The sequence below is a fragment of the Chaetura pelagica genome, unplaced genomic scaffold, assembly GCF_000747805.2.
Source record: "Chaetura pelagica isolate M959 unplaced genomic scaffold, ChaPel_1.0 scaffold55, whole genome shotgun sequence".
NCBI classification, from domain to species: Eukaryota; Metazoa; Chordata; class Aves; order Apodiformes; family Apodidae; genus Chaetura; species Chaetura pelagica.
In genome coordinates, this window is record NW_009953571.1 from 3376650 (window position 1) to 3403792 (window position 27143).

The following is a 27143-nucleotide window of genomic DNA, read 5'->3' on the forward strand; positions in this document are numbered from 1 at the left end:
CAAAGAAAGGAAAGTCTGCCTCTGCAGTTAATATAATGTAAGCAAATCTAAAAAACTAATCAACAAAAGAAAGCCAAAAATTAAGTTGGATCATTCATAGAATTGAAATGTCCCTTATTAAAAAATATTCTTAGTTGGACTTTGATGTACTCAGAATATATAAATAATTTTTATCTGTGTGAAGAATTTGAAGTCTGGAATAGATAAAACTGAGCATCCATTCTAAAGTAAAAGCTTAGATGTACAGCAGTTGTTACTTTCCCCACCTGACTTGAAGTTTTAGACACACAGTTGTAATAATCTTTTATTCAAAGCCTTTTTGTTGATGTGCAGGTGCAACAAACACTCAGCATTCTTCAGCAGCTAGCAACAGCAATGGGCCCAAATATCAAACAGCAGCTGAAGAAAAGCATTCCTGTCATCACAGTCCTAGGAGACAGTAAGGTAAGATGCTCATCAAGATCACTTTCCTTTTGGCTACTCACTATCTGAGCTATACCTGGGAGTAACTGTTGCTGTTTGGAGTTGCTTTTGAGAGGTGGGTGGTAGTTAAAACTTTCAGAATCTCACTGTCCTGGTTTGAGCCAGGATGAAGCCAGTTTTCTTTTAACTGATTTTGTTTTCTTCAGTGTTTTTTTTAAGCAGCACACTTACTGAAATGAACAGCAAGCTTTCCAGCTAGTGAGCTGTTAAAGCTCAAATGTTTGTATGAGAGATAGACCAAGGCCACTTTGCTCTGCTCCAGCAATTAAACTAATGACACATTTTTTGAAAGATTCTTGCATAAATTACATCCCTGTTATTGAAATATGAATATGTGCCTAAATACAATTCTGCCTGAGGTGTATTCTGCTTGCAAATAAACCTAGTTAATGTCATATTCAGCTTTGGAATGAAATGTGACTGAATACTTTTAATGCTGAAAATACAGCATGTTAGACACTAATCAGGCCTGCTTGGTAAAGATGCTTGTAGAACTTTATTTTTTTAGCATTTTAGTGTGGATTCCAGTGCACATTGTTGCGTTTGTGTCACTGTGTAGGAGATCTTTGAACTGTAGGTTGAAACCGGACACTTGCAGCTAATATTGAAGCTTGTTTAATGTCAGTGTTGAGACTGTCAAGGTTTTATATCAAAATCAAAACTAGGACCACAAGAAAGAGATACTTGAAGAAATGGGGGTAGGAGGCTTGGGGAAATGCCTATGTATTTTGCCAGAAGTCATAGGCAGTTATCAGAGGTGACATATTTCAGATATATCTACTCTGAATGTGAGTAGGAAAACACAGAAAATGGATCTACCTGTCCCAAGCAGTGGAAGGACTAGGACTGGTCCTGGAGGTAGATAAAAACTCCTGGTTCAGTTGTTTGCTCTTTAAGAGTCTTAAAGAACTAAGATGTTGTGTGATTAAATTTAATTCTTGTGTTCACCAGTTATCTTGAGGAAACAGCAAGCTCCCTTCAGTTCCAAGTACATGGTTTAAGGATAAGACCAACTGTGTTTGTCTTGTTAATAAAATGCATAACGCCAGTGTTACTTGGAAGGACTATAATGCTGATAGAGGATTGTATAATCATTCAGATATTGTTACAGTAGAATGTACTGCAAGACTTACCCAATTTATCCAGTTGCTAGGGTTTTTGAAGATGAGGAGGGTCCTTTTTGGGCCCTGCTTCAAAATGTTGATAGTGGACCAATAGCTGATGAATATTAACAGCTTATAACACGAGTGAAGACAAATTGAGTTTGGGTGAGGGGAACCAATGCCTTAAAGAGGCTGATGAGCACCTGTTTACCTGCAGCACATGATTTATTTTCTTCAATGAGATGAAAGAGGGGAAAAATTAGTTGCAGGGATACTCACTTCTTATTTAGGTATGTGCCTGGATGTTACCTTTGCATTTAAAATTGATTCATACTAAAGTTTAAATGAGTCTTACTGTTCTAAATTTTGCATGGAAAAGACGAAACCACTAAAGATGAAATTGTTAGAGGGCTCTCCTGTTCCTGACTTGACTTTTGCTCATGTATGTCCTAAATAAGAGGCTTCATAACCCACTTCCCTTGATTTATGAATGTGCTAAGTCTATTTTAAGCATTACATAAATAACTAACCCTATTATTTAGCTTGTTTGAGAGTTTAGAGACTCCCAAAATTCTCATAAATTAATGGTAGCAGGCACAAAGTGCTTTTAAGATATCCTCTGGCCTTCTTTATTAAACTTGTTTTTTAAAATTATGGTATATAAGGATAGTGTCTGATTCAGTGATTTCTGCAGCAACACTAAAACTAAATTCCTCTGAATCTTGAATTCCTTGAGCAGTGAATAAAAAGCAGATTTCAAAGCCTGTGATATAGAAGCCTTTTCTTTTCATGGGGAGGACAAACCTGTTGCCTCTTTTGTAGTAATCTTCTGATCCCTCTTTAGGATTGCTCTTAAATCTTGTTCTTGCTGCAGAATAATGTTCGTGCTGCTGCACTAGCAACTGTGAATGCCTGGGCTGAACAAACTGGCATGAAAGAGTGGTTGGAAGGGGAAGACCTGTCTGAGGAGCTCAAAAAAGAAAATCCTTTCCTAAGACAAGAGGTAGGCTTCTGTTAAGTACTTCTTCCTTCTGTGTGTCTAATCAAAATAACCTTACTTGCTGTGGTCCATGTTTGTCTGTGCAGACTGGAATGACACAGTGGTACTATTATATGAGTAAGCAAATAGCTCTGACTTCATACTGACATGAAATTGCTAAACTGCAAAAGGCTAATACTGAGCTTTCTTCCTGCTTGGTAGCTGCTGTTCAGATTTCAGTGTCTTCAAAATGAAACTTTTGTATATTTTGATCAGCATTTTAAGATGCAGTGTTTTCCCTCAAATTATTCACATGGTAGTGAAAACCACAACTGAAGTGAGGGGCATTTATATGTTTGAGGTTGATAAAGTGTGGCTGAAAAAGAGCCTATGCAGTCTAAAGATACCAAGCTCCAGGTCTTAAGATAGCTGTGTGTTAACATAATGTAATTAATTTTTTAATATTTTTAAATTGCTGACATGAAAGTTGATGTTGGTTAAGAAAATTTGTCTAAACAAAGGTTGGGGTGAGGTTTTTTCCTGCTTACGTAGAAGGACTACAGTTCACGCTTTTCTGGCCAGAGAGAACAATTTTGAGCACTTTTTCAAAAACTTTTATTTTGAAACTTTCTTTCAGCTTCTTGGTTGGCTGGCTGAGAAGTTGCCTACCCTCCGTTCTGTTCCCACTGACCTACTCTTGTGTGTGCCTCACCTGTACTCCTGCCTTGAAGATCGAAATGGGGACGTGCGTAAAAAGGCACAGGATGCCCTGCCATTCTTTATGATGCATCTTGGCTTTGAGAAAATGGCAAAAGCCACTGGCAAGCTGAAGGTATTTTTGTCACTAAGATTTAGATAATGTGACCTTGAATGAGTAGACATTAAAAAGTCACACCCACAATATCATGCTGTCTTGAGTCATGTAAGCTTGTCTGCATAAGAATATTTTCAGAGGGGACTGAGAGTAGCGTAAGGAGGCTGAGAGTTAAAGCTTTCTCTGCCTGAGAAAGCCTATGGCCGCCACAGGTTCATCACTTCAGGAGCTTGATATTTCTTGACTGTTTTTCTGAAAAAATCTAACTGCCAGGCAGCTTCCGTACCAGTTACCATCCAACTGTATGCCTTTGAACATGTGCTTTGAGATGGCTTCTAGCAGTTTGGTGTATCTTACGGACCCTGGAGTGCTGGATTGCTGTTAGGACACCCATTAATGTTGTAGGATTACTCACCTAGAATAGATTACTTGTTTACATGGTTCCAATATATCTTATGGAATATGCTTAATGGAAAGGTGTTTTGTCTCAGAACACAGATCTCTGAAAACATTGTTTTAAGATAAGCCTCCTGGAATATGCTTAACAGAGAATAGTTTGTTTCAAGCTAATGTATGTTTGTTTTTTTTTCTGTGTTGTGTATTAGTAATCACTATCACTATTGTCTCCAAGTGTATCACTTCATTTTTTTTCCTCCTCTGTTCTCTAGCCAACTTCCAAAGACCAAGTACTGGCCATGCTTGACAAAGCCAAAGCCAACATGCCAGCCAAACCAGCTCCTCCTGCTAAAGCATCTTCCAGAGTGGTAGGGGGAGCAGCTCCAGCCAAATTCCAATCTTCCTCAGGTAACCTCTCTTAATTTCTGGGAAGTGACTGAGAAGAGGGTTGATTTTTTAAAGTTTTTTGACATGCCAGAGGAAGAAACATACTTAGCAGGAGGAGAGGAATTCAGCATAGATAGGGCTACAAGTAGCTGTGTGATGAAGTGAGTTCTGTCTGCAGTTGTGGTCTTAATGGCAGTTGAGTCAATTTCCAAGATAGGAGGATTTTTCTTTTCCACACAACAATCTGTCAGCTGCTCTTAGAAAATACCTACTTGGTATTGAAGCTGAAGTTTGTGGAACAGAGGGGTATTTTTTTGGTAATACCTGATTTTAACAGAACATTTAAAAATTAATGTGAAAATAGTTCACTGTAGGGCTACCAGAATGCTTGTGCTGATGCAAAAAAGAGGGTAATGGGATTAGGGGCCAAGTGATTTGAAGAAGCAGTGCTGCCTTCTCTCTCTGCTGGGGCCTGGACAAACTGCATGCAGCTACAGCTCTAGACATTATTACCTTGTGCAGTATGTGCATGTGCATTTCTTAATTGTTTTGATCGTGACAAATTTGCTAACATACTATGATACTAATTATGAAAACTTAGTATGCTAATGTGGAATTAGCATACTAAGGAATTTCTTTTATGGGTCTAAAATCCTCAGACAACTGTGTGATTATTCTGTTCATGATCAGTTTTTCTTCTGTCCTAAGAATGGAAAACTGAGCTGACCTAAAATGGGCTTGTTGATGGTTTGAAATGGTCTATTGTTTCTCCAGCACTTGCTGAAGATTCAGGGTCCAATTCCATGGAGCCCAAGCCTGATCCCAAAAAGGTCAAAGCAGGAGGAGTCTCGTCTAAAGCTAAGGTTTGTTGATTTCACTTTGTATAAAATCACTTCCATTAAGTTAGTAACTCTGGTTTGTGAATGTATTATAAGGTAGAAGAGTCTAGTCCTTGCTAGGGACTGCTTTTACTGAGAATCTTCATGCTGGTTTGAGTTCTGAAATGACAAGTGTTGTCATTACGTATTCAATTCTTAAAGTCCATGTTGTCAAAAATGCAGTCTTGTGAGCAGTTCAGTCCACATTCTAAATCTGCTTGGCCTCCGTCATTTCATGCTGTTGAAAATTCATTCTTACCATTGCAGTTCCAACGGTATGCTTTGAACAGGAATTTTGAATCTGTGTATCAAAAGAAATTAATCTCTCCTTTACAGTGTGAAGGGTAAAATAATCACAAGTGCAAAAAGGGAAAGAAGATAGTTAATGCATTACAGTGATCTGAACTGATTATGTTTGAATTTGTGATTAGGTTTTTCTGTTGTTTTGTGTTACAGTATTTTATTTTTTTGCTATTAACTTTAAAGTTTTTCCTATGTGTATAACTGAAATAAAGCACCCAAATTGTTCTGCAGTTCAGTAGCCTTCATTGTCTAAAGTGATGCTGTAACAGGAATATTTGATGTAGGTCCAGATTTGTGGCAGGAATGAACTGAACAAACCTTGAAGGATGAAGATTTGCTGAAGTTGATGTATTCTTCTGTAAAAACTCTGATGCCAGAGTTATTGCCTTGGCTGTGAACACAGTAAAAGATTTAGAATGTTAACTCTTAAGAGTAAATAGCTGTCTAACAACAAAGCCTTTTCTGTGGCTTATTTACAGCAGTCAGATGTTAGTAGCAGTATGTCCAAAGGCAATACCAGCCAGCCCAAAACTAATACAAGCCTCAGCAAAGGCAGTACCAGTGTGACAAAGAGCAAATCTATCAAACAGGTACCACTTTGGGTTGCAGGGTGTGGGTGGGTGACTAGCACACTGGTTGAGAGTGATTTCACAGGATACTACTGTGCACACGTGGGTATTGCTTCCACAGCAGCAGAGCACATCCTTCTAAAATGCTAATCAACAACATGATTCTTCCAGTTTCTCTCTGGCTCTTGTACACCTGGGCAGCATGAAGTTGGCTGGTATCTAACGCTTGCAGTTGCTGGGACTGAGACTATGTCTTGTGTTGCCTGTTAATACCTGCTTTTTTAATACCTGGCTTTTTTCAGGGTGTCCAAGGGAAGAAAGTGCTAAGCAAGCCTAATCTGAAGGAAGATGATGATAAATCAGGTCCTATTTTTATCATAGTCCCAAATGGGAAAGAACAAAGGATGAAAGATGAGAAAGGTCTGAAGGTGAGAAGTCTGAATGTATTCACAAGTTTTGAACAAGTGTAATTTTCAAGTATTTTTCAGTTTTTAATTTAGAATTAAACATGCTATGGCGTGAAAGTGCTAGTCTATTTCCATCCCTTGGATTGACTATCTGGTTCTTCAGTTGACTTTCATAGGCCAATATCTGGTTTACTGTGGTGTTTCTCTTCTGATTTCCAAATGTTGTGCATTTATACACTCTCATGAAAGACAAAAGCCTTTTTACAACTTCCATGAGATGGTCTTTAGTTGTGAAGTATCATCAAGTTTTTACCTGAAAATGGTCAACTTTAATTTTACAGTGCTAGGATACATTCTGAAAGCTTTAATATGCTTATTTTGAACAGTACCACTTACCAAGTTAGGGTTTTTGTAGGGGAATTCTGTTACTTAAAACATGCATGTTATTTGTAACTTGCTAGTAATTAGGCCCATATGTAGCTTAAAAAAAACCCAAACCACAACACTTTAACTAAGGGACAGTAATTAATTTTCTGCATAGAGAAAATTTTTCGTGTAAGCCAAGGTGAGCAAACAGAGTTGAATTTTTCCCATTACTCATTGATAATGAGACTTTGAAAACAGATTCTAAAGCCAAATTAAAAGGAGTGTGAGATTCAGATGTTGCAGATTCTTTCAAGAAGTAAAGGTATTGCTTTGAGTTCCAAATGTTTCCTTTTGCAGGTGTTAAAGTGGAATTTCACTACTCCCCGTGATGAATATATTGAGCAGCTAAAAACTCAGATGTCCAGCTGTGTGGCAAAATGGCTACAGGATGAGATGTTCCATGCAGACTTCCAGCACCACAACAAAGCACTGGCTGTTATGATTGAGGTGAGTTTGGATCTGTGGTGCTAGATAAGGTTGTATAGGATTACTCTTCTATGAAAAATTCTGCTTAAATTGAATCAGAATTCTCTGAGAAGCCAAGGGTCATTGTTCTGTGAAGCTGAAATATTAACATATATCATCAGAGGAAGTTGTTATTGTTTCTTGGGAGAAGGGAAAATTTCTTAACTGGAGACTTGTCTTAGAATTTCAGAAAACTGTATAAATTAAATTTGAGTACTTAGGATTCTAGGAATCATCCAATAAATGTAGACTGTCTTATCAGGCATAGCTTTTTCTTGTTCTCTTTTCTTTTTTGAACAGTCTGTTTCATTTTGCCCAACCTTTTTTTTTTTTTTTCTTTCACTTCAAGCACTTGGAGAGTGAAAAAGATGGAGTTATCAGCTGCCTGGATCTGATCTTAAAATGGCTTACCCTGCGGTTCTTTGATACCAACACAAGTGTTTTGATGAAAACACTTGAATACCTTAAATTGCTTTTCAATTTGCTGAGTCAAGAGGAGTATCACCTTACTGAAAACGAAGCATCCTCTTTCATCCCATATCTTATCTTGAAGGTACAGTTCATTGTACAGAAACCTCATGAGGAATAGAGCAGGACACCATCAAACACTGCAGTATTTTTATTCCAAATATATTGTGAATGGAGTTAAATCCAGTTGGTGGCCAGTCACAAGTGGTGTTCTCCAGGACTCAGCTTTGGGGCCAGTTTTGTTTAATATCAGTGGTCTGAATGAGGGTATTGAGTGCTCCGTCAGTAAGACTGTAGACACACCAAATTGGGTAAGAGTGTTGATCTGCTTCAGGGTAGGAAAGCTCTGCAGAGGGACCTGGACAGGCTTGATAGGCCAAGACCAACTGTATGAGTTTTAACAAGGCCAAGTGCTGCGTCCTGCACTTGTGTCACAACAACCCGTGCAATGCTACAGGCTTGGGGAAGAGTGGCTGGAAAGCTGCCCAGAGGATAAGGACTTGGGGGTATTTGTCAACAGCTGGCTGAATATGAACCAGCAGTGTGCCCAGATAGCCAAGAAGGCCAGAAGCATCCTGGCTTGTATCAGGAATAGTGTGGCCTGCAGGAGCAGGGAAGTGATTGTCCCCCTGTACTCAGCAGTGGTGAGGCAGCACCTCAAATACTGTGTTTTGTGCCACTCACTACAAAATCATCAAGGTATTGGCTCAAATTCAGAGAAGGGCAACCAAGCTGGTGAAGGGTTTGGAGAACAAGTCTTATGAGGATCATCTGAAGGAACTGGGGTTGTTTATTCTGGAGAAAAGGAGGCTCAGAAGGGACCTTATCACTCTCCCTACCTGAGGGAAGGTTGTAGGGAGGTGTAGAAGCTTATTTTCCCAAATAACAAGTGAATAGAACATGAGGAAATGGCCTTGAGTTATACCAGGGGAGGTTTAGATTGCATATTATAAGAAAATTCTTCACTGAAAAGATAATCAAACACTATAACAAGCTGACCAGGAATGGGTTGAGTCACCATCCCTGGAGGTGTTTAAAAGACTTGTGGTGCTTAGAGACAGCATAATGGTAGAGTTGGCAGTACAAGGTTAATGGTTGGATTTTATGATCTTATGGGTCTTTTCCCACCTCTGTGATTCTGTGGTTCTTTTTTGTGTATTTGCCTGTAAAAGCCATTAACTGTGAAAGGGTTTTTTGCATGCAGAACAATTCTGCCTCTCATAACATTAGGCTAATCAGCAGTATCATGAAACTGTTTAAAATAATCTGTATTTATTCCCTTTTGATTTTTAATTTTTCTGCTAGGTAGGAGAACCAAAAGATGTCATCCGCAAGGATGTTCGTGCCATTCTGAACAGGATGTGTCTTATCTATCCAGCCAGCAAGATGTTCACTTTCATCATGGAGGGGACAAAATCCAAAAACTCAAAGCAGCGTGCAGGTGGGAAATGGCAGGATGAATCAGGCAATTGCAAAGTGCTTGAAATGGCTTTGGTTTGCATCTTGAAAAACCCGGCATAATAATATTTGGTGGAATGCAAGATTGGCCTACATGTGTAGCATTTTATGTGAATGCTTCTAAGTGTTTAAAGGATTAGATTTTAAAGTAGTATCATCTTGGGTTTTATTCTTGGTGCCTTTATGCATTCCAAAGATGAGCAATCTGTTAAATTATGCTACAGCATTAGGATTGAGTCTCTCTTGAGTAGGCTTGATGTCTTAGTGAAATAGTACTGGGGAGAACAGTGACAATACCATTGTCCAAGTGATTAAGGCAGTCAGTTAAAGTGATCAAGAGCTGGGGAAGAAGCACTGTACATCTGTCTCAACTTCATTATAGAAATGATTTGTGATATGGTGTTTGTAGTTCAAACAAGTCACCTTGAGAAGATCTCATCCTGATAGAACCAGAAAGTTAAACTAATACAAAATACAGCATTGCAAGCTCACAACTGTCTAAGTTACCTAGATGTGATGGTAACTATAGTATTGCTCATATGTAGTAATGTCAAAAATTTGAAGGGTAATGAGATGACTGGCAGCTTTTAGGTGCAATCTGTGTGATGCAGTCTGAACTGTAGTTCACTGTTCATCCCATAAATCACTTGGAGTATACCTATCATCAGCATTCTTATTGACACTTCTCTACAGTTTATGCTCAAGCCGTGCAAGGAACGCAGCTGTTGGGAGGGCTGTCTTCCCAGCAGCATTAAACCTGAATGTGCATCTGTCATTTCCTTCCTTTAGAATGCTTGGAAGAGCTTGGATGTCTGGTTGAATCATACGGCATGAATGTATGCCAGCCAACTCCAGGGAAAGCCTTGAAAGAAATGGCAACTCATATTGGTGACAGGGACAACACTGTGCGCAATGCTGCACTGAACACCATTGTGACTGTCTATAACGTTCATGGTGACCAAGTTTTCAAGCTGATTGGAAACGTGAGTGTAACTGGGAATAAGATTTATTTCTGAACACTTTTTTTCAAATCCTTACATTTTTATAGGGGACTAGCAATGCTTTGCTTGTGATTGGTCATGGTACATCTTGCTGTTTGTGTCAAGGGCATTTTGTAACATTGAAAAGAACTTGCTGCACCTTTGGATCCTCTAAAAATTAGCTTGTTAATTCCTGATTGTAGGATAAATCACTTGGTTGTTCATGAAAAAATAAATCAATGAGCAGAATGAGCAAATGAGCAAAACAATTACTTCCATGGGAATTAAATTGTTTATAAAGGGTAACTTTCTGAGTAGTCAAGTATATAGGTAACACTTGTCCTGGTAATGTCTCTAGCAGCACTTAAACTGGTTGGAATATGATAGATATGTTAATGCCTATACTGATCTGTTGTGTTCTGTTATATGTCATAGTGCATGTAAATTATTGGGATATTTTATGGAGTATGATGAGCAGGGAAACAGGGCTGACTTTTTTATTTCTTTCCAACTTATTGATATGTTGAAATTTATTGTGACTCTTGTTTTCTCTGCTAATCATCTCCATGGCAATGTTGGGTTTTCATTAACATTTTTAATTCCCATCTTATTTTAACTGTATTTCATAGTGCAGTCTGTCTCCTCCTCAGTGTTGCATAGTCCATTTGCTTTTAGGTTTTAAGGCTTAGAAAAGGACTGTAGCAATGGAACCATTCAGCCTTTTCTAACTATGGCTTTCTGAGCTTCACTGTGGTCTGTCTAGCCCCAAAATACATGGCTTTTCAGGAAGGTTTCCACATCACAGGGATGTTGGAGAGTACTTCATACAAAATTGTCACTGCTAGTTTTGTTCAAATGTAGTGATTCGTAAGCATCAGTCCTGTAGATAAACAGATAAATATGATTCTTTTCACTGCGTGAGTTGGAGTGTTCAATTGGTTTACCTTGTGTTTAGGTTCATTTATGGGTACACTGAATGGGCGAACTGGTAGAAGGACCCTGGCTTCTGTGGCAGGGTCCATAGTGTTAAAGTATTGCCTGGGCTCCTAATAGGGGGTATAGAAAGGTGGATAGGGATTTCTTTCATTGCTTTTTTGCAGGAACATAAGTGACAACAAGAAACACATGATAGTACCCATGTTTGAATTCCAGAATACTTGTTTCCTGGAAATTATGTAGGCTAGAAGTAGCTGCATTCAGTATTACATCTTGTCCATATGGGTTAATTAGCTCCTGGAGTAGAATCTGGCTTTCCAGAGTAACCCTCTTAGGTTGCTGCTAGAAGGTGATGTTGATAGTTCCTACCCTTGGTGTTAGAGAACTTCAGTATGTGGTAATAAATGGTGTACCTTCTATAAGTGACCGAGATTTCTAAAATCTATACAAGGGCAACTGAGTGAAAGCCTTGTGTATTACAGCTTTCTGAGAAAGACATGAGCATGCTGGAGGAAAGAATAAAACGGTCAGCCAAGAGACCATCTGCTGCTCCAGTGAGGCAGGCAGAGGAGAAACCTCAGCGCGCTCAGAACATCAGTGCTAACGCTAGCATGCTGCGGAAGGGACCAGCTGAGGACATGTCCTCCAAACTCAAGTATGTGATGATCCACTGTGGTCTGTAGCTTGCCCAGTGTATGTGCTAATATCACGTCTGGTGATGTTCTTTTACTTCTTGTATCATCATCTCTGCATGTTTTAAAAATTGGCCAAATAGTATAAATCAAAATGTCTGAAAGTTTTGGGTTTTTTTTGTCTTGTCTGTCTTGAAATCTTTCTAAATGGTCTTGTGCCTTTTTTCACTGCTTCTCCATGGACAGAATTATGTATCGCACTTATAGGATGTAAGTACTGCCCACTAACTACTTGGTAGCAAGGCTCTTGTATCTTTCAATTTCTATCCTACTCATCCTTTCCTGAGAGTGACAACTTTACCATGGCCAATTCTAGGTTATTTACAGGTCTCTGATTTAGAGAAAACAAAGAAAAAAAGAATATGGGTGTCTGTCAAGGTGACTAGATCAAACAACATGCAGGCATGGCAGTTCCATGTTAGGCAGCTGTTAGAAATACTGGGAGAACATCCTGTTCATTACATTGCACTTGTTGTGGATTGGACCCTGTTCTTAACTTGTTAGGGCAGACATGCAGCACAGAGTCATAGAGCCTGGAGCAACAGTACCAGAAACAATTCCTTTTGTTGGTTCATTATCTTGGAATAGAAGTCCATGTTGATAATGGTGTTTTAAATATTTCCTTGGAAAGTCTAATATGCAGCACAAGTCGTGTGGGGTGCTGGGAGTCCTGGGTTCAGATGAGCTTGTGAGATTGCTACACATCCTGTTCATTGAACAATATATTCCATTAATGCTACTTTAAACTGTGCTGGGTAACTTTCAAAATGAACTAGTGCTGCATCCCTATCACAGATGCAGGGGTTCTCATGATGATATATGAGAGAAACTAGGAAGGCAAGTAACTAGCAGCTGCTCTTCTGGCCTAAGGAAGGGGCTACTAGGGGGCTTGGATAAAATCAGAACTTCAAAGTCTGTGTTATTTTATTATGAGAGTATTAGGGCTACCAGTGGATGCTAGTGCTGGTACTCTGGCCTCTTGGGTATGTGTAATAAACACCTCTCTCCTGGTTTCTACAGTCAAAATCGCAACATGGGCTCTCACTCTGAGACAGCACATACAGTTCCACGGGAATTTCAGCTGGATCTTGATGAAATTGAAAATGACAACGGTACTGTCAGATGTGAGATGCCAGCACTTGTACAGCACAAACTGGATGACATCTTTGAGCCAGTCTTGATTCCTGAGCCCAAGTAAGTCTAGTTTTAACTACTGAATGAAACCAGTAGGGCTACTTAAACTATTTTGAGAAGCAGAATTTATCAAGCTAGTTTCTACTTAAAGACTTGTTTACACAAGAAACATAGTGTCAGCTAATTTGGAGAGATGTCAAAGTGTACTGTTCTGGGATCTGAAGAGCAGTTATTTCTAATGGAAAACCTGAGTTCTGCTTATGTGATTTTACAGTAAAAATCTTAATTTCGTAAATGCATCATCACTGTCTTTACAAGTAGTGCAATAGACACATTCAAAGTAATTATTCCTTCCTTGAGTATCCTCTGTGAAAAATTAAATCCTTTTCCCTTGTCTCTAAACTCACTGAAATAGAGCAGTTCAGTGTAAATTAGATCTGTCTCTCCAAAGAGTAATGAATCCTGTTTTCATCTGTTTAGAATCCGTGCTGTGTCTCCACACTTTGATGACATGCACAGTAACACAGCTTCTACTATCAATTTTGTCATTTCCCAAGTAGCCAGTGGTGATATAAATACAAGTATCCAGGCTCTGGCACAGGTGAGTGAATTAAGGTGGGAACTAATCACACTGTACTAAACTATTTGTCTGCGAGGGTGATGAGTTGCACTGTGGTGGAGCAATCATGTCAGGTGACGTGGACTCTGCTCAGAATCTCCCTGATGACAAAACTGAGTGCACAGGGGCCATCTGACTCGCTTTAGTAACAGAAAATCCGTTTGCATGATGGAAGAGACTCTTAACACAGAAGCACTAAGGGGGGAAAAAGCCTGTCTCTTTGCTTTTGTCAAGTATCTCTGCTGTAAGTTTGAAAAAGCCAGTTAAGCCAGTGTGAAGTTTTAAATGTAAACTGTTTTACAGATCGTCAGCAAAGTAATTCTCTTGCCTCATAGCTTTTACATATTTCCAGGGTGGCTTTAACTACTTGGAAGTATTTTATCCAGAAGATTTCATGAAACTGTTAATTCCAGAATCCATAATGCAGCATCTCATGTTTTCATTTGTGTACAGGATAGGGTTGCAGTTCTCTAAAACATCAGTAATTGCTTGTATTGAGCATAGCAACAGATGTCTATGGATACTGATTTCAGGTGAAAGCATAGAATGCAAGTGCCTTGTCAAATTGATTGGTACGGGCAAGACCTTTCCTATAGAAAAGTTTTTTTAACTATATTGATTTTGCACTGCTTGCATTATGTTGACTTGGCTGTGTTGTTTTTACATCTTAGATTGATGAGGTTCTCAGACAGGAAGACAAAGCAGAAGCTATGTCTGGCCACATTGACCAGTTCCTAATAGCTACATTTATGCAGCTTCGACTAATCTACAATACGCACATGGCAGATGAGAAGCTAGATAAAGATGAGATAGTGAAACTTTACAGCTGTATTATTGGGAGCATGATCTCGGTAAGGCTTTGACTTAGAAGTTATGGTGAAGAGCAAATAATTTATGTGCACAAGTTGCAAGATAATGGAATATTTATCCTGTAATTAGCTAACTGTTAAGTCTTGTTTGTGAAGGTTTATTGCTAATTGTCTGCTCACCAGTGCACTTTTAGAGAGGGAGTGGGGATGAGAAACTGGGAAAGGGAAAAAGGTCTCCTTGTTGCTTCTACAGAATACAGCCACTCTAATACTTTTATTAAGCTTTGTTTTAATATTCCTTATATTTTGAGTGCTTAGTTGGTGGCCTAAGTATTTTCAGAAGTCACCTAGTAGAAGTATGTTCCCTGGTTGCTTTCTTATTGTTTAACACTTGGGGGGAGAGGGGGATGTCAAGTGGTTTGACAGTGTAACCTACAGAAATCTCTCCATTAAAACATTGCATAGAAGGAAAACTTATGCTGTCTTCCATTTCTAGCTATTTCAGATAGAGAGTCTGGCTCGAGAGGCCTCCACTGGTGTGCTGAAGGACCTAATGCATGGTCTTATTACTTTAATGCTGGATTCTCGGGTTGAAGACCTTGAGGAGGGTGAGCAGGTCATCCGATCAGTCAACCTCTTGGTAGTGAAAGTTCTGGAAAAGTCTGACCAGACCAACATCTTGAGGTATATAATGAAAATTGCACAGTTACTGCTTCTCGTCACCCCCCCATTCTTGTGTTTTCCTTAAATGACTGAGTTTGTTAGTCCTTTTGTAAGCAGAAAATGATGCTTGATTCAGCTGGCTAATGAAGAATTATCACTGATCATTAGTGGTGGTCAGACCTTGACTGCACAGCTGGAGGCAGGCTAAATGAACCAGTTCAGTACCATTCTATCTGCTTCGTAGTTTAGCAGGCTGCCTCTTAAACCCTTGTAACATACTAGAAAGAAGGAAGGAGCTGTTACACCAAATGGCATCAACTGCTGGACTAACCCCAGTCTCTGGTCAGGGTATTCTGTGGGGGGAGTTGGCATCTTTTTTGTGTGTGTGTAGCACTTTTCTGTTGTAACTGTTACACATTTATTCCTTCTAGTGCTCTGCTCGTTTTGCTCCAAGACAGTCTGCTAGCAACAGCCAGCTCTCCTAAGTTTTCAGAACTAGTTATGAAGGTAAGCCTGTAGTAGAGGTTTTGAACTTACTTAGTTTATCTGAATCAACTTAGCTGAAAGAACAGATATTTAAAAAACGTAATTTGATGGATTTCCTATAGCTTTCATAATTATAGTCTTATAATTAGATGTTGCATGTGGTGATGTCATGTATGCCAGGAGGGAGCTTAACACCTGCTGATAGTTTACAGAATCTTTGGTGTACTAATGCAAACTCCATACAGAAGGTGCAGTCACCTCTTGTGCTTATTTGCTTATGCACAGCACTGTACTAGGGATTCAAACAGTCCCAGGCTGGAGCTGCCTGGTATTTTGGCATCTCTAGGGACAGGCAGATGTCTGCATATCAAACATGGGTGTCATCTTTTTTTTTTTTTTCTTTTTTTAATGATACAACACCCTTTTGTCACTTGCATGATTTTGAAAGACAACTTAGGCATTCTTAATGAGGTTAAACCTAAAGAAGTCATGCTCTGTGTGTGTGTACATAGCATGTATCCATTATCTGCTGAAGCTCCTTCAGGGAAAGCAGTCAGGCCCCTGTTATTGGTAGAGGGGTTAGCACTTCTTATATGCACCAGCTCTAAAGAAGGATCTGGATAACAGATCTGGATAGTCACAAAGAAAGCAGGTACCAGTGCAAATATGGCTTGAGCAGACAGGCACAGTGCGTGTCTGTGGTAGCAGAGTGAAATGGCTCAATGATTGTTTTGTATCATCTCTCCTTACATTATTAAATGCTTCTTCCTTGAGTTGTCTGGATTTTAAGTCAGCCTCTCATTCCAGTGTCTGTGGAGAATGGTGCGTCTTCTTCCAGAAACCATTAATAGTATCAATCTGGATCGTATTCTACTGGATATCCACATTTTCATGAAGATCTTTCCCAAAGAGAAGCTGAAACAATGCAAGAGTGAGTTTCCTATAAGGACACTGAAGACTCTGCTTCATACCCTGTGCAAGCTGAAAGGGCCCAAGGTTAGAGGAGTCACTAGTCATGTATTTTAAACTGGGTGTTTGTGCAGTCTCTAAAGCTTTTCCTTTTTGTGTGTGTATGTGTATTCCCTTTTTTTTCTCCTTTTAGATCTTAGATCATTTAACAATGATAGACAACAAAAATGAGTCTGAGCTGGAGGCTCACCTGTGTAGAGTAGTGAAACACTCCATGGACCAGAGTGGAAGCAAAGCCGATAAGGATACAGAAAAAGGGGCTTCTCGCATAGTAAGTAATGTAAATGTGTTGGTAGGGAGAGGGAATCTAAGTCAATGTATTTAGGAAACAAGCTTGATTTTTGTAATTGTGGAATATTAAATTGTAATTTCTTTTCCAGCATACAGCTGGTGTTGGAAATACTCTTCTAGTTTTATTTTTGGCTGCTTTGGGAACTGCCAGAGTGTTATCACCTGAATATTCTGTGCAATATCCCAGGATTAAGTGATTTCCAGGATGTTCAAGTATGCACCATAGGTTTTATGCTGCCTGATACTGCATTTGATCTACTAAAGATTAGCCATACCCAAAGTCAATTTTAAACACTGGCTTCTCAGAAGGAGTCCTACAGCTTGAGGATATCTTTACTCATTCTGAGTGAACAGTGGCTTTGTAAAAACCTGATCACTTCACAGTTTTCTTCATTGTGGAAGATCTCTTTCCAGATGGCAGGTCTGAGGGCACTGTGGGTTTGTCTGGCTTCCCTTCATTTTTATTCACTTTGTTTTAGAAGTCTCCTTTATTTATTTAGGAGGAAAAGGCTTCAAAGGCCAAAGTCAATGATATTTTGGCAGAAATATTTAAGAAGATTGGCTCCAAGGAGAACACTAAGGAGGTAAGTCTTTCCTTCCTGCAAGGAAGTGGGCATGATACACTAGGATTGTGTATGCAGCAGTCAAAGTAATGCACAGGAACTCTTCCCTCCTCTTTAGGGTCTGGCAGAGCTGTATGAATACAAAAAGAAATATTCTGATGCAGACATTGAGCCCTTCCTGAAAAACTCCTCTCAGTTTTTCCAGAGCTATGTGGAAAGAGGCCTCCGGCTGATAGAAACAGAGCGGGAGGGGAAAGGACGCATTGCTTCTTCTACAGGTACATTTTATAGCAAATCCAATTGATTTGTGAGAAGCAGAGATGAAATAACAGTAGATACATGTCCTCTGGTAGTAACTAATATTTGCAGGTGTTTATGGATTTTCTAAGTGAGTCACATGTTTTCTTGGCACTTGTGTTGCTTCATGAGGCATCGCTTGCAGGGACTGTGCATTCTTGGCTTACAAAAAAAGGTTGTTATGACAATTGTGACACTAAATGTAGAGAGAGCATCTGAAAGGCTTCTTAAGCAAGTGGTTCTAATTTTTATCCTGTAGTGTGGGCTGACCATTGGCTTATGTTTCATGTATCTGGTATGAAGAGCTGTTTCTGCAAAGTGTACAGCTGGGTTGTAACAGCAGCAGCTGTCAGGTTCTCCTTTTACCTTTGGGTTACTAAAATGGTACAGGAGGTTTTTTGATAAGAGTATTGTTTACTGTGGAAGTGAAAAGTTTATTTTAAAGTAACTTGAACTGGTTTTATAGCAGTCTTTGTGATGTCCCCTTTCTAGTATCTCAGCTTTTTCACTGGATAAATTACTGTAAAAAACTTAGTTTGATAGGCTTTTTCATTGCAGATAAGCACAAACTTAATGCAGTATTAGAGGGGAATCTGACGCATTATTAACTGACAGTAAAAACTGATACACAGTCTGGCAAAACTACCTTTACATTTCATTTCTTTAATGTTTCATGCTGCCCTGTTAGGCTTTAACCTTTTCTCCTGCTACTGTTCCCTCTCCTATCCCTGTATTGTAAATTATTTTAGGAAGACAATATAAGTTTCTTTTGGAACCTCCCAGATGTGTCTGACTAGGTGGGGCAGAAAATTCTACCTCTCATCCTCAGTCTGTACAATCAAGAAATGCTAGTCCACAGAGATTTCAGGACAGTTTTTGTGCCCTGTATTTGTCTTTCCCCCCCCTCTAACTATAATATTTTGATATAATAAAGGATATTGTTCCATCTTGCAACAGTGCTTTATATATATGCTAAAGTATAAATGCTTAAACTTAATTCTTTTATCTATTTTAAATACCCTACAGTAAACTAGTGAAAACAAATCTCTGTCCACACTAAATCTTAGGTCTAGCCAATCATTTCAGAACTGAAAGGTGTTTTTTATAGTGTAAAATCCTTTCCTAGTATTTTGGTAGAGAAATCATAAAAATGATGCTCACATGCCTTCCAGAAATGGCTATTTTAGATGAAATTTGAAGAAGCAGCAGCTTTAGGTTACCTGAAGGAGAGGTAAAGAGAGCTTAGAAGCAGTGGTGAGTACTTCTGCCCAGAAGTACTACTAAACCTGGGACAAAAACAGAAGACTCCAAATATTCCCTATCCTGCCAATTGTTGTTCTCTCTTGTCATCATGGTTACTGCTGATCTCCACCAGCCTCTTCCTCTCACTTCCACTGTCTTCAGCTGTCAGCCTCAGCACTAGTTCTGGAGCTGCTGTGTTGCCACTTCTTAAATGGCTCAGTTTCTTCAGTTTCAATTGTCATTCTTGCAAGGAAATGAAAGGGCTGATATGCCTATATTAACAAATGCACATATCTTGGTAGTTTATAGCTTGGTTCTTCATCCAGTACATCTTATTTCAAGGAACTGACCAAGAGGCTTACTCTCTTTTTAATTTTACTTTTTTTACTGTTTTTTCCTTCCCCCTTCCCTCATCCTCCAGGACTTTCTTCTCAGATGGAGGGAACCTGTGTTCCTGCTTCTACCCATGCTGTATCTTCATCTCTAGGAAACACAAATGGAGAGGAAGTGGGGCCTTCAGTTTACTTGGAAAGATTAAAAATCCTCAGGCAGCGGTGTGGCCTTGACAATGCAAAGGTATTGTACTTCACATTTGTAAATCCCCAAGGGAGGCACTTCATTTGCATTTTTTTTTAATAATTCAAATTGATTGTTTTTTTCTGTGCCAAAGGCATGTTCCAATCAGAATTGATGAACTTTCATTATACTGCATGTCCCAGATATTCATGGCCTGTCACCATGCCTAGTGTAAATGGCTTTAAACTCATTATTTGGCCAAGTGGGTTTATGATTAAGTTCACTCTGTTTACAGCACTGTTGTACATGCAGGTTGTTTCTACAGTCTTGTAGTTTATCTTCCCTTACCACATAGTTGAGTCTCAGAAGGTTCAGATAACTACTCTAAGGTGAACATATATTGACAGCTGTTTGAGTTGAATGATGTGGAAAATCTGGATTTTTCTGCTCTGAAACAACCACAAGACCTGAATGAAGACTTTGAATAAAGTTGTATATATTTTTGGGTGTATGGGTACTAATGCACAGAAATACTGAATGAACTTAGTGTTGGAAATGTGGGCCAAAATTTCTAACAGTTCAGTGATCAGTGTGTTAGGAATCTAGTGCTGATGACTGAAGTCTACACTAAAGGCACATGAGAAGTGATGTTCGCTCTAGAAACAGTGATCCAGGCACACAGCTCTTTTAACCTTTAACACAAACTTGTGTATCAGCTCTCAGCTCTGAGGTGGGAAAATGTAAAAAAAAAACTAAGAAGGTAATTACTGCAGATGGAAACATCAATTGGTAAAAGAACAGTGAATTGACATTGTAAGTCTTTGGCAAGGTGAAGCTTGCCAGTCAATCCAAGTTTCCTCATTTCACTAGAAAACTCACTGGCTGTTGATGCTGCACACAGGCATGGACTTTGCTCTTGTGGTAGTAGAATTCAGGCTGTTTAAGACTGCAGCAGGCTGTCTCAGTAAAACACTGGTCTGCTGTGAATTTTTGTGATCTTTAAAGTTCCTTTGTGTTCCTACTGACATCAAACATGAACTGCTTAAACGATCGGAATTGAGTATTGTAGTTAGCTTTCCAGGGTTCCGACTTCGGTGGCAGTTGACTTATCACTGCAGATCACCTGTGTTGTATTGCTCCTTTCCTCCGTTTTTAGTGCTTCTTGTGAAAATGAAAAGCTATTGGCTATGGCTTTTGCCACCATTTGTCTTAACACTTCCCTGTCCTCCCATGTAGCAGGAAGACAGACCACCTCTGACGTCTCTGCTCTCTAAACCAGCAGTCCCTACAGTTGCATCTTCTACAGATATGCTTCACAGTAAGCTCTCTCAGCTCCGTGAGTCAAGGGAGCAGTACCAACACCTGGATCTGGACTCCAATCAGACTCATTCCTCTGGCATTGGAACTACCCTGGGTTCACCCTCTTCTGCAGCAGCTAATATTGATGACTTGAAAAAAAGATTGGAGAGAATAAAAAGCAGTCGCAAATAGAGATGCGAGAGGGAAAGCATCACTGTCGCTTGGGCTGTCTTCAGCTTTAGTTTACTAAACTAGAAGTCTTCATAGTTAAATGGCCTCATTTAGGCCTAATGTATACAAACTGGTTTATGTATAATACAGTGGATTTTGGGGGGTTGAGTCATTGTGGCACAAGTATTTGTACATACTCTGCTTCTCGGCAAGCATCTCTTTGACCATAGAAGGCTGTCTGTGTATTAGTTTTAGTGTACAGACCTGTAAACAACCATCCTCTTGCTCAGACTAGTTTCTCATAACTTGTTTTTTTTATTTGTAAAATTGTCTTTAAGATCTTTTCCTAGTTCTTAACTCTTAGATAATCTTTAGTGAAATCACTTTTAATTTTGTGAATTCTTCTCCATGTAATCCTTGAACTGTTGATTCTATATGGACACATGGCATGAAGTAACTAATTTAAGTGTCTTTTGTAAATAAAGTTTGCATTAACTATACCAGCCTCTGTAGGAACAGCAGTGACTGCTGGTTAGAGAAGTCACTCTATTCCTGAATGTTAGTGACTGGGGACCTGGAAACTGAACTAAGCTATTCTTGACATGAACCTTGGGGTATGGATAGGTTATAAGGAAAATGAACGTAAACTATCTGTGGGTGCAGTCCTGATACCTTGCACTCTTACTTCTATGAGCAGTAGTGCATTTTTCATATAGTGTTTTTTTTTTGCACTCTATTCCTGAATGTTAGTGACTGGGGACCTGGAAACTGAACTAAGCTATTCTTGACATGAACCTTGGGGTATGGATAGGTTATAAGGAAAATGAACGTAAACTATCTGTGGGTGCAGTCCTGATACCTTGCACTCTTACTTCTATGAGCAGTAGTGCATTTTTCATATAGTGTTTTTTTTTTGGTTTTGGATATATTTCTGTAGCTTGAGAGTAACTTGAGAATATTTAGTTTGCTGAAATGCTTAATTTAAACTATCTAGTCCTTGTGATGCCTCTATCCAGGTTAAGCATAATCTCACCTGTGTACAAATGCTTTCTTTGGGGGAGCCTGCTGCTGTTGATTCGGAGTAGATTAGCAGTGATGCACAGTCAGTGGATTCATTTATCCTGAGCTCATTTGGTTAAGCAGTCTTTCTCATGCAGTTTTTGAGTGCAGGTAGACCTCACTACCACATTCATTTTGCTCTTAAAAATCTGAAATCAGCAAACTACTATTTTGTATAACTAAGACACCTGGTAGTACTAATCTGCAGCCACTATTTTGTAAGAATGACTTCAGATTAGCCTTTTTCAGAAGCAACAATTAGGAATATTAAGTCATACATTGTGTAGCCTTTCTAGCCCTTTCATCTCTAGGCAGGTGATATGTTTTCACCTTACTGCTGCACTTCTGTTTGAGTGCTGGTTGTGAAGCACAAATTACACATCTACTCCGTAGCTAAAACAGAGTTATTGAGGAGTGGGACAGGCAGGCTTACAATAGCACACTTCTACTCTAGATATTTCTCTTCCATGTAACTGCTGCTTTTGTTGTTTGCTCTGTAGACCAGCAGTCTCTGCATTAGGGCTGTTACTGAAACTGTCTTGTCTGATTACAGTAAAAATGTGGATTTAAATTATACCTGTACAACAGATCTATGCCAGAGCTTTTGCAAATGGCTGAAAACTTCCTTTTACAGGCCCCCTAGGCTGGCATTGCAGTTGACATGATACTGCTTGGTGCTTATGTTTGTACACTGTGACAAGCAGATTTATGAGTGTTCTCTATCCTGTGTTAATTGACATGATGCCATTCATTGCTCCTTGATTGAGTAGTTGCAGTCTCCTCCCAACCTGAAGTGAGCATGTGCTTTCTTGTGGAACAGAGCTATATGACGGGTGGAGGTTTGGCCCTTACTGGTAAGTGCTGAGGTTTTGTGCACTTAAACTGGGGCTGTTTCTGAGTAGTTTGTGTTGGCTGGCACTAGAGTGATTGCCACTACCTCTCAATTACTCGCTGCTTTTTGAAACGCTGATATTTAAATTTGTCCATATGTTCTTTTACCATATCCAGCAGACATTCTGAAGAGCTCTTTGTTAAGTAGCTCAGGGTGTTAAAATAGCAATGCCTGCAAACCTGCATACAACTATTTTAAATTGGAAGCTGAATTGGAAATGGAAGTACAGAAATAATTGAGTAGGAGAAGATATAGATGCTTACCTTGAACAAGTTTTTGCCCTGTGTCTCTGTAGTGTTTGGTTGGACTCGAATATCCTGGGAGTTCTGAACTAAAACTTGTGCACATAAATTAATAAAGCCTAATTTTTAGCCCAGACAATATTTAAATAACATTAAACTGAATTTTAAAAATTATTCCTCTGTATTGTTTGTAACAAGTCAGTATTAACAGTGACTTACCCGAGAAACTGTATGGTCCTGGTTCCCCTCTTAGATGTGCAATTTCTCAGATTATTACCTAGCAGTAAAAAGGTGGGGTAAAAATTTAAACATGAGAAAGACTAAACATTTTCAGTGTCTCATGCCTGTGGGTATCAATGACTTAAAACGGTTGTGAGGAGGAACTTGAACTCTTTAGGTTTCTTTCTTCAGGTGGTAAAAGAACAGTGAATTGACATTGTAAGTCTTTGGCAAGGTGAAGCTTGCCAGTCAATCCAAGTTTCCTCATTTCACTAGAAAACTCACTGGCTGTTGATGCTGCACACAGGCATGGACTTTGCTCTTGTGGTAGTAGAATTCAGGCTGTTTAAGACTGCAGCAGGCTGTCTCAGTAAAACACTGGTCTGCTGTGAATTTTTGTGATCTTTAAAGTTCCTTTGTGTTCCTACTGACATCAAACATGAACTGCTTAAACGATCGGAATTGAGTATTGTAGTTAGCTTTCCAGGGTTCCGACTTCGGTGGCAGTTGACTTATCACTGCAGATCACCTGTGTTGTATTGCTCCTTTCCTCCGTTTTTAGTGCTTCTTGTGAAAATGAAAAGCTATTGGCTATGGCTTTTGCCACCATTTGTCTTAACACTTCCCTGTCCTCCCATGTAGCAGGAAGACAGACCACCTCTGACGTCTCTGCTCTCTAAACCAGCAGTCCCTACAGTTGCATCTTCTACAGATATGCTTCACAGTAAGCTCTCTCAGCTCCGTGAGTCAAGGGAGCAGTACCAACACCTGGATCTGGACTCCAATCAGACTCATTCCTCTGGCATTGGAACTACCCTGGGTTCACCCTCTTCTGCAGCAGCTAATATTGATGACTTGAAAAAAAGATTGGAGAGAATAAAAAGCAGTCGCAAATAGAGATGCGAGAGGGAAAGCATCACTGTCGCTTGGGCTGTCTTCAGCTTTAGTTTACTAAACTAGAAGTCTTCATAGTTAAATGGCCTCATTTAGGCCTAATGTATACAAACTGGTTTATGTATAATACAGTGGATTTTGGGGGGTTGAGTCATTGTGGCACAAGTATTTGTACATACTCTGCTTCTCGGCAAGCATCTCTTTGACCATAGAAGGCTGTCTGTGTATTAGTTTTAGTGTACAGACCTGTAAACAACCATCCTCTTGCTCAGACTAGTTTCTCATAACTTGTTTTTTTTATTTGTAAAATTGTCTTTAAGATCTTTTCCTAGTTCTTAACTCTTAGATAATCTTTAGTGAAATCACTTTTAATTTTGTGAATTCTTCTCCATGTAATCCTTGAACTGTTGATTCTATATGGACACATGGCATGAAGTAACTAATTTAAGTGTCTTTTGTAAATAAAGTTTGCATTAACTATACCAGCCTCTGTAGGAACAGCAGTGACTGCTGGTTAGAGAAGTCACTCTATTCCTGAATGTTAGTGACTGGGGACCTGGAAACTGAACTAAGCTATTCTTGACATGAACCTTGGGGTATGGATAGGTTATAAGGAAAATGAACGTAAACTATCTGTGGGTGCAGTCCTGATACCTTGCACTCTTACTTCTATGAGCAGTAGTGCATTTTTCATATAGTGTTTTTTTTTTGGTTTTGGATATATTTCTGTAGCTTGAGAGTAACTTGAGAATATTTAGTTTGCTGAAATGCTTAATTTAAACTATCTAGTCCTTGTGATGCCTCTATCCAGGTTAAGCATAATCTCACCTGTGTACAAATGCTTTCTTTGGGGGAGCCTGCTGCTGTTGATTCGGAGTAGATTAGCAGTGATGCACAGTCAGTGGATTCATTTATCCTGAGCTCATTTGGTTAAGCAGTCTTTCTCATGCAGTTTTTGAGTGCAGGTAGACCTCACTACCACATTCATTTTGCTCTTAAAAATCTGAAATCAGCAAACTACTATTTTGTATAACTAAGACACCTGGTAGTACTAATCTGCAGCCACTATTTTGTAAGAATGACTTCAGATTAGCCTTTTTCAGAAGCAACAATTAGGAATATTAAGTCATACATTGTGTAGCCTTTCTAGCCCTTTCATCTCTAGGCAGGTGATATGTTTTCACCTTACTGCTGCACTTCTGTTTGAGTGCTGGTTGTGAAGCACAAATTACACATCTACTCCGTAGCTAAAACAGAGTTATTGAGGAGTGGGACAGGCAGGCTTACAATAGCACACTTCTACTCTAGATATTTCTCTTCCATGTAACTGCTGCTTTTGTTGTTTGCTCTGTAGACCAGCAGTCTCTGCATTAGGGCTGTTACTGAAACTGTCTTGTCTGATTACAGTAAAAATGTGGATTTAAATTATACCTGTACAACAGATCTATGCCAGAGCTTTTGCAAATGGCTGAAAACTTCCTTTTACAGGCCCCCTAGGCTGGCATTGCAGTTGACATGATACTGCTTGGTGCTTATGTTTGTACACTGTGACAAGCAGATTTATGAGTGTTCTCTATCCTGTGTTAATTGACATGATGCCATTCATTGCTCCTTGATTGAGTAGTTGCAGTCTCCTCCCAACCTGAAGTGAGCATGTGCTTTCTTGTGGAACAGAGCTATATGACGGGTGGAGGTTTGGCCCTTACTGGTAAGTGCTGAGGTTTTGTGCACTTAAACTGGGGCTGTTTCTGAGTAGTTTGTGTTGGCTGGCACTAGAGTGATTGCCACTACCTCTCAATTACTCGCTGCTTTTTGAAACGCTGATATTTAAATTTGTCCATATGTTCTTTTACCATATCCAGCAGACATTCTGAAGAGCTCTTTGTTAAGTAGCTCAGGGTGTTAAAATAGCAATGCCTGCAAACCTGCATACAACTATTTTAAATTGGAAGCTGAATTGGAAATGGAAGTACAGAAATAATTGAGTAGGAGAAGATATAGATGCTTACCTTGAACAAGTTTTTGCCCTGTGTCTCTGTAGTGTTTGGTTGGACTCGAATATCCTGGGAGTTCTGAACTAAAACTTGTGCACATAAATTAATAAAGCCTAATTTTTAGCCCAGACAATATTTAAATAACATTAAACTGAATTTTAAAAATTATTCCTCTGTATTGTTTGTAACAAGTCAGTATTAACAGTGACTTACCCGAGAAACTGTATGGTCCTGGTTCCCCTCTTAGATGTGCAATTTCTCAGATTATTACCTAGCAGTAAAAAGGTGGGGTAAAAATTTAAACATGAGAAAGACTAAACATTTTCAGTGTCTCATGCCTGTGGGTATCAATGACTTAAAACGGTTGTGAGGAGGAACTTGAACTCTTTAGGTTTCTTTCTTCAGGTACCCTTGAGAAGCTGTTTTCATGCTTGCTTTGGGCAATCAAATTGGTCTGTCTTCAAGTTGGTTCCCAAATGAACCATCTTCAAGGAGATAACCAGACAGTAATTGATTGCTGACTTTGTTTATTCCAACTAAATTCAGAGAGTTACCTCTACTGTCACTTTTTTCAACAGTCAGTCTTCTTAACACTCTGCATGAAGCATAGCAGTATCTCACTGCTGCCTGTTTCTGTGACTTGATGGCACTGAGTGAGGAGCATAGGAATACAGAGTCACAGGGAGCAAGGACAATTTCCAAATCTTGTGATTGCTTTGAGAGAAAGTTGGGCTGAACAAATTGGTTAGTCAAGAATGTGTTTACTGCTGTGCCCTTGGTGGTCCACGAATTGCTGCTGAAGAGGAGGTTAGGAAAGAATAATAGAATCACTTAGGTTGGAAAAGACCTTTAAGATCCTCAAGTCCAATCATTGACTCTATGGTAGAGTCCAGCACTAAGCCATATTCCCAAGCACCACGTCCAGGGATGGTGACTGAAGCTTCTTTGGGGAGTGATCCCTGAGCAGGCTTTGTAAGACAACCAGAAGGGGTATAGTGCAGGATGCTTCTGTTGGAGGCCGTTTGGCAATGACTGCACAA

At 39.4% G+C, this 27143-nt stretch overlaps 1 protein-coding gene across 3 annotated transcripts in view; it reads left to right on the forward strand.

Moving 5' to 3' along the window:
• Positions 1-21303, forward strand: part of CKAP5 (cytoskeleton associated protein 5) — a 42195-nt gene extending 20892 nt beyond the window's left edge. For 2 of the 3 annotated variants that reach the window (XM_009999545.1, XM_009999547.1), the window contains exons 22-43: positions 334-444; positions 2461-2589; positions 3203-3397; positions 4048-4183; positions 4937-5025; positions 6215-6340; positions 7043-7192; positions 7560-7763; positions 8984-9119; positions 9926-10119; positions 11535-11707; positions 12765-12938; positions 13359-13479; positions 14169-14348; positions 14803-14990; positions 15401-15476; positions 16263-16451; positions 16558-16695; positions 17216-17299; positions 17397-17556; positions 19239-19393; positions 20570-21303. In XM_009999545.1, coding sequence (XP_009997847.1) covers positions 334-444; positions 2461-2589; positions 3203-3397; positions 4048-4183; positions 4937-5025; positions 6215-6340; positions 7043-7192; positions 7560-7763; positions 8984-9119; positions 9926-10119; positions 11535-11707; positions 12765-12938; positions 13359-13479; positions 14169-14348; positions 14803-14990; positions 15401-15476; positions 16263-16451; positions 16558-16695; positions 17216-17299; positions 17397-17556; positions 19239-19393; positions 20570-20824 — 3363 coding nt within the window. In that variant the 3' untranslated portion in view covers positions 20825-21303. The remainder of the gene's footprint in view (positions 1-333; positions 445-2460; positions 2590-3202; positions 3398-4047; positions 4184-4936; positions 5026-6214; positions 6341-7042; positions 7193-7559; positions 7764-8983; positions 9120-9925; positions 10120-11534; positions 11708-12764; positions 12939-13358; positions 13480-14168; positions 14349-14802; positions 14991-15400; positions 15477-16262; positions 16452-16557; positions 16696-17215; positions 17300-17396; positions 17557-19238; positions 19394-20569) is intronic. The other variant, XM_009999548.1, reaches the window with a different exon arrangement.
• Positions 21304-27143: the final 5840 nt, after the last annotated feature.